This window comes from Anabrus simplex, chromosome 4 (assembly GCF_040414725.1).
Source record: "Anabrus simplex isolate iqAnaSimp1 chromosome 4, ASM4041472v1, whole genome shotgun sequence".
NCBI lineage: Eukaryota > Metazoa > Arthropoda > Insecta > Orthoptera > Tettigoniidae > Anabrus > Anabrus simplex.
Genome location: NC_090268.1, coordinates 215,788,521 through 215,803,315, shown reverse-complemented (window position 1 = coordinate 215,803,315; position 14,795 = coordinate 215,788,521). Strand labels below are relative to the sequence as shown.

The 14,795-nt window shown below is 37.1% G+C and overlaps 1 protein-coding gene across 1 annotated transcript in view; it reads left to right on the top strand.

Moving 5' to 3' along the window:
• The window catches only part of NFAT (NFAT nuclear factor), a 533,805-nt gene that overhangs the window by 492,472 nt on the left and 26,538 nt on the right, over positions 1-14,795 (top strand). Inside the window, exon 12 of the mRNA XM_067145354.2 lies at positions 5,350-8,568. Coding sequence (XP_067001455.2) covers positions 5,350-8,568 — 3,219 coding nt within the window. The remainder of the gene's footprint in view (positions 1-5,349; positions 8,569-14,795) is intronic.

The following is a 14,795-nucleotide window of genomic DNA, read 5'->3' as shown; positions in this document are numbered from 1 at the left end:
TTAGGTTAACACAGTTTTTAGTTTTTAGTTTAGTTTCAATTATTATTTTAAATTAACACCTTTTCACTGAATTTTGTCGCAGTGAGTTTTTTTTGCTCCGCATATTAATGTAAATATTGTATATTTGTAGGCTCTCTTTTGTTTGTTTTTTCATTTGCTCCTTCATTATGTTTTTTAGCATTTTTTCAACTTATATTATGTAAATAATTTCAAACTCCCCTAATTTTTCACTGAAGATGGCTCAAACGAGCCGAAACATGTTTGAATTTGTTTACTTCGTCTAATGACGGAACATTTATTGTATTGAATTAGGAGGATACTCTCCTTTTTCACCTTTGTAAAGTAAAAAAAAAAAAAAATAACGAATTGAATACCATCCGAACTACCGCTAAATGTAACGGCTTTAACAACTCTTTCGTAAATCATGTCATCAACAAATTCAAACACCGTCCTAAAACCACGTTAAGAAAAGGCAAAACCAAAACCACTGCATTTTCTACTTTTACTTTCACTCAAGATGCTTATAAAATAACCAACGTTCTTAAAAAACACAACATGAAAATTTCTTTTAGAACCAGTAACAGAAATCTTGATATACTACAACCCTTTAAATCATTAAATAAATTTAATGCTTTTTCTAAATCTGGAGTATACAGATTCAAATGTAACAATTGCAGCTCCTCGTACATTGGACAGACTGGACGCAACTTTAATATCAGATACTCCGAACATATCAACGCCATTAAATATAAGAGATTCTCTGCAATAGGACAACACATACAAGACTCTAAACATAATTTCACCAATATTGAAAAAGACATAAAAATACTTAAAATGATTAACAAAAGCCCCCTTTTAACTCTTTGGCACTCAGCCTATATGCAGGGGTTTGCTTGAAGATACTCAAACTAATTTCTGTGATTTTCCAAACCAAATTACAAAAAATCAACACGTAAACAGTTTAACACACATTAAAATAAAATAAATCACACTAATACAGGAAACTATGAGCATTTCAGAAATGAATATACCTAGGACGTATTGTTATTGGTAAAGCCAAAAAAAAAAAAAAAAAAAATTTGAAAATAAATTTAAAAAATAAATTATGGTTTTCAATGACAGAAAAATCAGACATTATTGCGTCTTCCTTCCTTACCCCTAGACGTGAAATAAAGAACATTTAATTCTGAATAATTTGATAATATGATGTGTGTGCTGTAATTCACTCATGAAGCATGGCACAAAGTTATTCACTGTACATGTAACGGTCATCGATGTCAGGTCCTCGCGGTCCGATGCATGGTGAGCAGCTTTGACTGTAATTTCCCACATAACGGGAATAACTTTCGGCAAAAGAAGGTCATTATTACTGTCTAAATAATCTGAAAATTCAAGGATATCGGCCTCATTCGGCCTTGAATATGGCCTAGCCATTACGATAAAAAGATGACGCAAGCACGTGCAACAACGGAGTTATGAAAAGGAGTAAAATTATAGTTCGCGGAGTACAGCGAACACACGATATACCAAAGAAATGAAATAAACTCTAAACTAAACTCATAGCAAGATCAAATTGTTGTATTCATAAACCAACCAAAACAGATCCATGCAATAGGAACTTCCAATAACCACAACATAAACATTCACGGTCAACAGATTTCATTTGTCGAAAATAAAAATATTTTGTAGGGCTGGCGGATATATCTGTAGAGTAAAACGCAAATTCAATGCTTTAAGGTACCATCACGATCAACTTCTCCCCCTTCCACTCCAACACAGGTTCACTGGTCACGGTGTCTTTCAACTCTCATTCTCTAACATCTGATTACACACGTCATACACGCCGCCAGAGGTGAGTCTTATTCACGTTAATTCTTAGGACAGGACCTTATCTTTTTTTTTTTTTTTTTTTCAAGGGATTTTCTTAACATCCCCCTCTTTTTTCTTTATCTGCTTCAGGTCCCGTTTTGAACCGAGAACATCGTTTAGCACCCTAGGGAAAACACAGCGTCCGCCTCATTTTCATGTAAAAACTTGCTATAAAGTACTTAGTAGACCGACTCCAGCCACAATTTCTTAAGTTATAGAAGACACGCATTTTACTACGTAAAAACAGAGTTTGAAGTTCCTTCATGTTCTCTTTAGATTTATAATTTGTTACGTCTTAAGACTGGTTAAGCTATTTTAATGAACGACCTTTTTCAATCAATGGTAAACAAAATGTTTTTGATTGAAGTTCTTAACATTTGCACCATTTACTTCAAGACTTTGTGAATGTTCATCAAGAAGACATTCATACAAATATTCTCATGAAAAAGGAAATATGGTGTTGGACTTTTAAGATAGTGATATGTAAGTTATTGTCCTCGCGTCATTGTATATCTAGTCACATATCATTCAGAGTTTTTAAGATTCAGTGAACTCTTGTTAAGAGGACGTTTACACAAAACTTTTTAAGATAATTGGTGCTATGTTTTTAGAAGAGCGTACTTTTAGGTTAATGTTACAAGTTAATGTTCACGGCTCATGTTTTTAATCAAGTCATTCCTCCTATCATCTATAAGATTTGTGTACACTTTCATGCATTATTTTTGAAACCTTAAGTTGTCATGAAATGTTTTTCTAATTTTGTGGCTGAAGATGATGCACACCAGCATCGAAACCGGTCCCATGAATAATAAAGTGTTATAATTAATTTTATAACATTGTATTGTATTGAATAGGTGGAGCAATTTTATAACATTGTATTGTATTGAATAGGTGGAGCCCACTTTTTTGTTCCCATTTGACAGAAGAGAAGAAAGAAGACATTGTTAGTGAAGTTTTAGGAGGTTCGATAGAAGACCACAATAAATTTGCACCCAAGTGTTCGCAAGCATTATAGTTTCCGATGTCTAATGTGGTCATTGAAAAGGGCTGCGAAAAAGGAAGATACTTTCTGACTGTCACACAAGTCTGAATCCTGATACAGTTGAAACCATGCTTAGTTTGTACCTTGGAGAGAAGTCATTCAAAATGTAAAAACGTGTAGGATATGTATAAATTCCTAACTTCCACCTAACTTCATTTTGTGGTTTCAGTGATTTATATACCGGTATTTATTTCTATAAGAGCCTCCATGGCTCAGACGGCAGCGCGTCAGCCTCTCACCGCTGGATACCGTGGTTCAAATCCTGGTCACTCCATGTGAGATTTGTGATAGACAAAGCGGAGGCAGGACAGTTTTTTCTCCGGGTACTCCAGTTTTCCTTGTCATCCTTCATTCCAGCAACACTCTCCATTCTCGTTTCACAGCATCTATCAGTCATTAATAAATCACTTTGGGAGTGGCGACCCCATCGTACTAATAGCCTATATCTCCTTCATTCATTACATTCCTGACCCAGTCAATGACTGGAAAACAGGTTGTAGGTTTTCAATTTTCATTTATTTCTATAACATTTTGTATATTTGGTTGTTCTAAGATTGAATAACAATTTAATACATTACATGAGTTCACTTTAAAACCCCTATACACTAAATTAGTTACATTTACCCCATACCATAAGGAATATTTCACAAGAAACATCAATTAGTATGACATTTTATTTCACGAAATACCTACCGAAATAGTATCACTTTTAACACAGAAATCAACAGTTTTATTTCACTAAAAAATAAAGCGCTTAATGATAGTTAATTGTTTCCATTATTTGTGTTTATAAATAAAGGACTCAATCAAACACAGTTGCTCCTTTACACATTTCTCTGAACACTCGTGACTTACAACAAAACTCGGGTAGAGTAGATCATGGGTTCATACTGGTAGAAAAAGTATATGATTTTGAAGTGCATAAAGGTCTTTTTAGCATTTATTAATTAAAACTCAGCCATAGATCATACAACAAAGTTCAAGACTGCGCAAATTGCCATGCTATTCATCTTCGTTCATGAAGTTAATGAATAATTGTCAGTTTTGCAATAACTAAACGTAACTGTAGTAATAATAATGGGCAGATAAAATACATAATATCAGGGTGCTCAAACGATTATGAAAAGAATTTGAGTTTGTGCACCCTATGAAAAAGGGAAAGCTAGAGTACATTTAACATGATTAATTATCACTTGAGGCCATGATTCTGAACTTGAGAGGGTGGGTTGGGGACCATGGGCCTCTAACCAAGTCCTGACATCACTTCCTCTTAGTTATCCTATCTGGCCTCCTTTAGTCAACTCTTGCTGCTTTCCGACCATGATGATATTAGTTTTCCGAGGCATTCATTTTCGCGCCTTTCATGACCCTAGTCTTTCTTTGTCCGATACCTTCACTTTTCAAAGTGTCACTCTTTCTGTTATTTTGCAGGAAAATTGCTCATGACAAAATTTATTTAAAACACTATTTACAAACATGTTTTATTCCTTTATTCCAATACAGTGAGAAATAAGGGAAATACCAATTAAGAGTGGTTGTCTAAAGTTCAAAGCCAAGAGCCAATAACTAACCTTATGGAGAGTTGCTAATGGGAGATCATATTGGCTTTGTAAAGTCACCCAAAAAGAAAGGAAGGACGGAAGAAAGGAAGAAAGAAAGAAAGAATTAACGAACGCATGGTATTGCATGTTCCTTGTATTAATCAGACATCATTTTAATTATCATCAAAATATAATTCACCTCATATGTAGATACCCGCAACAAACATTATGTCTACAGGTTCAGTTGTTTCTGAGAAAAGTGTACCTGTGAAGGACTTATACAACCTCCTCTTCGTCCTCCTTCTTCTTTTCTTTTTTAGCAGCTGTAAATCTGTCTGTACATTTTGAATATTAACCTGATACTTGGCTTTTATATCAAAAGGAAGAGATCGAGTTAAGAGCAGCAATAACGCAAGAAAGATGAAAGTGTGAAGGGGAACCAGGAAGTGAGAAGCCTATGTCACGACAAGCCGCATGTCCATGTACGTGCCTAAGAATCTTGGGAACACCATGAGGGATCAACAGAAATATGATCATGCATGTGCTTACTAATCATTGTTAATGAGGGGTACAATTACTAAGTGACGCAAATTGCATTTGGCTTGCAGGCTGTATATTTTGGCCTAGATTAGAGAGAGAATTGAATTGAATTGAATTGAACAAAAAAGACTTGGAAACACTATAGTTGTATTACTGTATGCTTATATCATGGTATCCCCCTCGATTTTCCAACCCAGTACTACTTTTCTTTCAGGTTTTCATTTTGTTCTTTTTAATATCCTAAATAGCTAAATTGTTGTTTCCTAATTTTCCCCATTAATTTTCCCTGTGAATATTGCAAGACCATTCGACACCAAAATTGTTACATGTTGTAATTCAGGTGTTCTACATTTTTAGGTGGAGAAAAGAAGGATGTCCACCCAATAAGGCTTTGGGCTACCTCAACATTGCTGGAGTCTCCAGAAAAACTGGATGATAAGAGATGCCGAGAAAATCAGCAGAGCGGTGTGCTAGGGCACAAACTGATGCCTCCACCACCTGCCCTACTTCCGATTGCTGCTCGGAGAGCTTCCTCTACTCGTCTCATCATCCCCGATTCTGATCCGAGTTTAATTGCTGCTGATTTGAAAACAGAAATGATCGATGAAAACAGTGAGGGTGCTAGCCAGCTCTCACCAGAAGATCTTAAAGGTATTGATTTGCGTATGAAGCCCGCTGCAACTCCGCAGCCGATAGCCACTGTAACAGACTTGATGTGTACTCAGTCACCATCCATGGCAACATTTCGCCAGTTTGTGTCAAGTTCTACAGATACTCCCCTTCCTGCTCAAAGTGGTCGAAGTGTGGAGAGTTATCTTTCTCGACTAGAGAGCTCCTCTGCTGTTAAGCCCAATGCAGAGAATAACTCATCTGCCAGCACAGTATCTTCAGTGTCAGAGTTGTCGCTTAACAATGCAAATAAAATTCAGACAGGTGTAGACAGCATCACATCATCGTTGATGTTTCAAACAGCACAGCAAACGGCAAATTTAATTAACAATAATAGAACTTCAGTGCCTGGTACTCAGCAAAAGAATCCTTTTACAAGTGAAGTACCACTCTCAAATATGTTTTCTTCTGAATCCTCTGTTGGTATGGAGAAAGAAAAAACAGGTTATGTTGAAAGTAGTACTCTGCAAGAAGCTATAGCTGCTAGTCTCGTTGCCAATTTAAATAGTGTGGGGTCTGAAAATCAGCGGAAGGTTGAATATGGACCGCCACCTGTATCAGTGCATTCGCAACCAATGCCCCCTGGTATCCTTACTCTTAATAATACTCTTCCTTCGGTTTCAGAATCTCAGTTGAATAACTATCAGGCATCGTCTGAATCAGATGCTGCTGCAACAGCCTTAAGGGTTTCCCCGATAATGAACAACATCTCTCAACCTTCTGAAATAATTCAGACAGCAGCTTCACTTATCTTCAGAAATACACCAACAGTCGCAACTAAGAACATAATACCCACTCTTTCTGTTTCCCACAAATCTGACGACCAGTTAATGGAGAGTTTAAGCAAGCCTGGAGATCAGTCATCCATGCTTACTTCAAGTACTTCATCTGCCAGTGACAGCATGAATCTTCAAGCACCATCATCTTCAGTCAACCAGCACTTCCAGACAGAGTCTGCATTAATGTCTGCTCCATCAGACAGCAGGCTAGAAGCATTGGTTTCATCAGCTATTGAAAATCACATACTTACTTCTGATCATCAGTCTCAGGTTGCTGTAACTCAAAAATTGAATGCTCTGGTGAATTCTGCTGCTGAGTGTCACATTATTAATCAGTGTTCCCTACCAATTTCATCAAAAAGTATTGGTTTGAATGCCCAGACAACAGACCTTCATTCCGATACAAGTAATCAATCTTCACCAAATTTACGATTAGAGCAGTCTGTTCCTCCTGCTACAGATTTTCAGTTGAATTCTCGAAGCTCATCCCAGCAACCTGTACAAATTTCTCAGAATAGTGTGTTAAATGATGCCTTAAATGGACATGTTCTGGATAGTAAACAGGCAGGAGAGAATCTTGCATTAAACATGAATGGTGAAAATATGATGGTGGATACATCACCTTCCTCAGATGAAGTTAATTCACGTCTGTTGGTTAGAAGCCCAAGATCCCCCATTGCAATAAAAGCTATGATTTTGAACTCTGCAGTCCCCACTTCAGTTGAAAATCAGATTCTAGTTCCGAGTCCCACTTGTACATCATCAATAGCTGTTAAAAGTATGGTTCTTAGCTCTTCTCCATTAGAAAATGAACTTCACTTGCCAAACACAAGCTGTACGTCTCCAATTGCCATTAAAAGTATGCTTGTAAGTTCTGCCGCTCCAGATGAAAACATTCTTGTTACCAGTTCAAATGCAGGTTCTTCAATAGCTGTCAAAAATATATTGAATTCCTCTTCTATTAATGATGAAGTTCATCTTTCACATTCAAACTGTACATCACCTATAGCCATGAAGAAACTAATTTTGGAATCATCTGCTGCTCTGGTAAATGACATTCATTCAGCAAATTCCAGTCAGTGTCCATCGACCACAATTTCAAGTATTCTTAATTCCCAAGTCTCTGGAAGTAGTGTACTTTCCACAGCTTCAACTGAAACATCGAGTCTTTCTGCAGAAAATGCAAAGATTAATGTCCTTGTGCAATCAACTGTTAATGACCATATCTTAGCCAGTAGTCCAAACGAATCCTCCCCTCCAGTGCTTGCAGGGGTGAACCTTAATTCTACATTACTGGCCTCCCGTACCGTTCCTACTCCAATGGCCGATAGCCCTCAGCTTCAGCAGGGATCCCTCATTATAACCCAAGCCCCGTCTGTTCCTTCTTCGTGCAGTACAACTTCTATCAGCCCAGCTTCAGCACAAGGTGTTGAGGAACAACTACAACATCATATTACCTCAATGTTTGTTACTAGCAATTCTGAATCCAGTGTGCAGACCATCAATTATACGTCTGGAAGTAGTTCGTTACAACCACCTATAGCTCAAGGAGGTTGTGTAACCAACACAGCTTGTTACTCTACTGCAGACTCCAATTCAAATACATGTTTAGCATCAAAATTACCGGAATTGAACGTCAGTGCCCAGAGTAATGGCTCGGCAACGTTTGTCGATCAGATGTTGATGGGTTTGGCTGCTGGTGGAGAGAGAAAGAATCAGTTGGAGACACCCATGATTACTGAAACAAACATTTCGAAAACTATTCAGGAACCAGAATTTTTGACTGCACAAAGCAAAATTTCTGAAAATGAAATGTTTGTCACCGCTAATGGTTTGAAACCAACTGGAAATTCTATCCACAATAACATGTCACGAATTATGACCAAATTAGATGTAGCAGCAGCAACCGCACAAGAAATCCCCTCATCAGCCAATGCACTACCAGTTCCAGTTGCTGAAATGTCTGATGCTATTCAGACCACTAAGGAAGCTCCTGTTATAACCACTACAGCTGTTGTTACTTCGACTGTCCAGAAGAAATCTGAAGAAGGAATGGTTCCTCAGGAATTGACTCAGATGTCTGAAAATGATCTGCTAAGCTACATCAATCCTAGCTGTTTTGATCAAGGTAAGCGTTCAGTTCTCTAGTGATTTCCATAGATTTTTTAATGCTTCTTTCCTTCATTATCCGGTGGAATATCAATTATCTGAACTGTGAAAGAGTAGTGTACTTAATAAATTCAAGAAATTTAATCTTAAAAACAACAGTGTTTTTCTCTGGTACGGCTTGGGCTCATCAGTTGGAAACCGCACCTTTCCACTGGCTTGTACTAATTTCTCTCCTATCCTATAATAGGTTGAGAAGGACACCATTACTGTACTTTCTTTAAACCTGTGGCGTCCTACATTGCTGATGTGCAGTTCAGGTCCTATATCAGACATAACTTCAAGGTTAGATTTCTCAAATTAGCAGGAAAATGGGAGGTTTACTTTACTTTGTACATGGAATAATTCCTCTGTACAGTGCCGACTTCCACAGTTAATTATTTCTTTTGTTTTGCAATACATGTAATTACCGTATTTACTGGTGTATTAGATCCCCCCCGCCCTTTTTCACCTTTACAGCCAAGAAAAGTAGTGGGATGTGGGAGGAGGTCCAATATGCGATAACCTTAAATTTTGTGCAGTGAACACATGACTTCTAGGCTATAAAGAGCTATAAATTGTACATGTATACATTCTACACTATTCTTTAACAAACTTTCATTGGAAGGCAGTATTTCTAAATTTAAAAAGACAATAAATGGTGAACACATGACTCTTAGGCCTACATATAAAGTAAATATAGTCTGTTTTTGTTACTCTTATATCACGTCATTTGTTTCATCTCATTAACTCCTCTGATGAGGTTGATGACAGGAAGGCCATCCGGTCGTAAAAACTCACTATGAAGATTTGTCTCGCTTCATACTAAACCCCGTAGAGAAAAGGGATAAGGGTATCATATTATTGTATTGTATGTGTGTATGTTTAGTCCTCAGCCCGAAGGCTGGTTGGATCCTCAACACCTCTGCCATCAGCTGTCATAGATGACCTAGGCATCACTGAAGTGGTGTACTAGGGAAATGAGGAGTGAGGTAGTTTCCCGTTGCTTTCCTCACCGAGCCAGAAGTTGCTGTTACATAACAGTCTGCCAAGCCCACTGAAATGCATGCACGAACCGACTCTATGAGCAATATTTTCACACCATTCATAGCAGGGACTGGCTGCAGAAGGAATGGCATTACTAGTATCACTCATACCTCAGTCACTTTCATTTTGTCATAAGTCGAGGATAAAGCTGAGACAGATCAATGAAAGTAACAAGATTGCTCTAGCCCATACCAGAAGACATAGTGCACTGTAAACACTAGGTTCTGCCAGCAAAGGCATATTATTGTATTATGCAATCTTAATGCAGAAGAACTTAATTGCCAGTCATTTGTCTCTGTCAGTTGAGCAGTAGGCCTACCATACAGTAAACCTTATCGCTGCTTTCATTTGAATTATCATTGTCTTGTGACACCTACTTCCCTGCTACTGGCTTGTCGTCTTTCAAAATGACGTCATCTTTACTGCCATCTCGTCAGCCATGCACTGCCATAGAAAGCATTCGAGATACAGTCTTTTTGAATACAGTATAACCCTGATTTTGCATGATCTCGATTTAGCGTAAACCCGTATTTAATGGAAGAAATTCTAAGTTCCAAAAATTATTCCAGTTTTATATTCAATTTAACGTAATTCACAGTAGGACAAAACCCGCATTTAGCGTTAAGAAAATGTTAAAATTCTCAAATATTTCTATTTGCGTTGGTTATGGGTCATTATGAACCTATGAAAAGAGACGTCCTAAGCTTGGTATGGATGATTCAAGGCAGAAGAGGAATTTAGAGCGCGGGCAATTACAGCTAAAGTGAGATGTTGGACTCCGATACACATCCAACTGCGGCCACTGTAGTACAGTAGAAGAGAACCCCTGTTTTAATGACATTGTTATTATGCCCTTCTAAAATTCCTGTATTAATCTGTGCAATATTCTTCGGTTACAATGAGAAGCCTTTTACTGATTCATCCGTTATTATGGGCAAATTTGGGCATATTAGTTTTTATCCGTTATCAATATTCATACACTACTCCAGCGTTTATTTTGAATGCGATCGATCATTTTCCGTATAGATTCCTCGCTACGCAGGAGCGAGTCGATCTTGAGTGAGTCTGAGGTCTCTCAACTCCGAATGGTGTAAACGATTGCTTAATTTTAATAATGTATAGTGAAATAAAATAAGAATGTGATACTTCTCCATCTCAAGATACAGCGGTGTGTATAACTAATTTCAGAGGTTAAGTTATGTACTTTCACATCTAGTTAAATTTCAGAAAGGCTGTTCCCATGTAAATTTATAGTGAAAAGGTTATTATTTTACATGGAGCTTGAAGTATGTTTTCATAATTCGTGCACAGTAAACCTGGGTTAGGTGATGCCGTTTGAAATAAGAAAATGGAAATGTTTGCCTCAAGCTTCTGGATGATGCTATTACAATTTTTAAGAATGGAACTGAATATGCATGTTCAGACCATTGGAATTAGAAAATACGTGCTAATGAGTAAGCCGCTGCTTGGAAAACATTCGCGAAAATGTTTCAACAAGACGATTGTTGTTTCATACCGATTTTAATGTGTTTGTGTGGGAGTTCGGTATAATTCCCGACTTTTATGGAAAATCGTGTATAACATTATAAAAACAACCTTGAACCAAAATGGTTTTGCTCTCGCCAACAACAATCTGTCAAAAAGAAAGGTTAACCATGGGCTCACCATTATCAAATCAAAATCTCTTTATTTGCAAATGATGTGTCTACCTCGGTGACAAATGGTACACTAAAATACATTATTGTCAAGCACTAAATTTTAAATTAAGAAGAGAAGAAGAAAATTTTTCTACAATACAGTAATATACAATTTACGCTAACAATTTTTTTCTATCAAACAAACAGATCATCCTTAATAAATTTATATTGTTTACAAAATTCTACTTATAATATCTCCAATACTTACAATCATAGTCAACTCATATACAGTATGTGGAATACTTCAAATAATACCACGCAACTGGTATAAGTTTAAAATTTACATTGCATTTATTTACTTTTTTTTTTAACCCATTTTGGAACCTAAGTAGCATAACGACCTGCTGCGTTTTAACCAGAGCCCCTTTTACCACCACTTTTCAGAGTTCCTGAAGGGCCTTCACAGCTACCGTAGCGGTCCCAGGGCCCTCGAAGTCCCCACTGTACTTCACCCCTGCAGGCAGTCCCCTACTTTGGCTGTCCAAACTCTATGGATCAGGGGATGGAAATAACTTTTTCACACACATTTTTTATTTACAATAGCCTGCACTGGTCGGATGCCTTCTAACATTTCATTTATTTTCCCTGTTGCTGTTTATTCTCTTCTTGAATTATCTGTACAGATTTTGGAAAAGGATCAAACACTACCCCTGGTAAACTGTTCCGCTCCTTCACGCCCTTCCCAATGAATGAAAAATACCCCAATCGCTTCTGCAGAAATTCCTTCTAATTTTGTACTTGTGGTCAGTTCTACCAATATAATTATTTTCCAACTGAAGCCTCTCACGGATATCTCTCCATGCTTCTTCTCCTGTGTAGGCTCTATATAATCCTATAAGTCTAGTTTTCTCCCTTCTCTTACTTAAAGTTTCCCAACCAAGTTCCTTTAACATTTCTGATACACTACTCTTTCTCCTGAAATCCCCTGTTACAAACCTTGCTGCTTTCCTCTGCACTCCATCTAGTTCTTTTATTAGGTATTCTTGGTGAGGATCCCAAACACTGTTTGCATATTCCAATAATGGACGAACCATATTTAAGTAACTTTTTTCTTTTAATTCTTTGTTACATCCTTTAAGTAGCCTCATTATGACATGTAACGATCTGTATGCTTTCCCAGCAATGTCATCAACATGACCCTTCAAGTGCAAATTACTTTCAAATCTCACACCTAAGTATTTGCACTTGCCATCTTTTGGGATAACTACCTCATCCAAAGTATATTCAAATTCAGTTTTAAAGCTCCTGTTTGTAAATGTTGTAACAGTTGATTTGCCTCCATTAACCTTGATATTATTTTCTTCAACCCATTGATGGATACTCTCAAGGTCCCTTTGTAATTCTGAAGAATCCTCAATGTTATTTTTTTCCCTATAAACAATTGTCATCTGCATACAATCTTATTTTTGATGTTATATTGTTCCCTAAATCATTTGTGTATATTAAGAAAAGTAACGGACTGATTATACTACCCTGTGCAATTCCCTTCCAAACTTTCTCTTCCTGTGATATATTAGTTCCTACTTTGACTTTCTGAACCCTTGAATTTAGAAATGTTCTTATCCAACGTATAACCCTTACGTCCAATCCTATTCCCTCCAATTTCTTTAATAATATTCCATGTTCCACTCTATCAAAGGCTTTGGAAAGATCTATGGCTATGCAATTTAACTGGCCTCCTGAATCCAACTGATCTGATATGTCCTGCTGAAATCCTACCAGTTGTGCCTCACAAGAAAATTTCTTTCTAAATCCATACTGGCTCCTCATGAACTAATTTTTATCATTACATATCCCTCTGATGTACTTTGCTATTAAACTCTCCAGTATTTTACAAACTATACTGGTCAGGCTGATTGGTCTGTAGTTTTCTGGTTTCCTTTTATCACCCTTTCCTTTATAAATTGGTATTTATTATAGATTCCTTCCATTCTTTTGGTGTTACACTATTATTTATGACTTAGTCAAAGAGAAATTTTAAATAAGGCACTATATACCACCCCATTGTCTTTAATACCTCCCCAGTAATTTGATCACTTCCTGCTGCTTTTCCTTGCTGAAGCAGTTGGATTTCTCTGAAAATATCTTCATTTGTGAATGAAAAGCTTCTTGTTTCCCCATGTGTGTCTCCCTCTCTATCTTCTGTTACTGTTTCCAACTCCTGACAATCTTCTACTGAATCTCTGAATTCCCTACTAAATAGATTTGCTTTCTCAGTATCTGTTAAATAGTGTTCACCCCTTTCTCCCAACATTGTAGGAATTTGGATTCCTTTTCCTTTTTGATTCCTAATATATGAATACAGCTTTTTCCATTTCCCTTTGTGGTCATTACCCTCTTGAAGTATGCCATTCATATACTGTATTTCTCTTTTGCTTCCTTTTTCACTCTATTCAGTTCCCTCATTAGCTGTTTTCTAGTTTCTCTATTCTCCCTACCCTCTTTGATTTTCCTGTTTACTATTCTACATTTTCTTTTTAATTTTCTTATTTCCCTTGTATAATACACAGGGTCTGAGGTCATTTTACCCTTCTTAACAGATACAAATCTCTTCTCTCCTTCCCAAATTATTCCTTTAAATTTAGCCCAAAGTGTATCCACATTACTCCCTTCACTTATCGAACAACTGAATTGTGATTTAAGACAAGTCCCAAGTTCATCAACTTTAGTTTTTCTGTATAATTTCTTGTCTTGTGTGACCCTCTTATTAAGCATTTTTGGTAAGAGTCCTACATCCATTATTACAGCCTTATGGTCACCTATTCCTTCAATTACCTCAGTTTTATCAACAATTTCCCATGGTTTAACCAAGAGTACATCTAGCAAGTTATTGAGATAAGTCGGTTCTTGTACTACTTGTGTAAATCCTCCCTCCCAAATTAATTTATTTGCCAGTTTTTGTTCATGGGCTTCACTTGCAGGTCCATTCCATTCTACTTCAAGCAAGTTTAGATCTCCCCCAATTATTACCATATCATTATTATTGTTTTTATGAGTATAATCTATTATTTTCTCAAATATTTCCATACCAAGCTCAATAGATGCAGTCGCTTAAGTGCGGTCAGTATCCAGTATTCGGGAGATAGTAGGTTCGAACCCCACTGTCGGCAGCCCTGAAAATGGTTTTCCGTGGTTTCCCATTTTCACACCAGGCAAATGCTGGGGCTGTACCTTAATTAAGGCCACGGCCGCTTCCTTCCCACTCCTAGCCCTTCCCTGTCCCATCGTCGCCATAAGACATATCTGTGTGGGTGCGACGTAAAGCAACTAGCAAATATTTCCATATCTCTTTCCTCTCTTCCAGGCCTATATGTTCCTATAATTCCCACATCCTTCATATTATCACAAACTAATTTTATCCCTAATATTTCATCCCTTTCATCGGTAAACCATTCATGTGAACGATAAGTTTCCTTCACCCCAGGAATAATATCAGGAATAATAGCAAACATATTCTCTAATAACA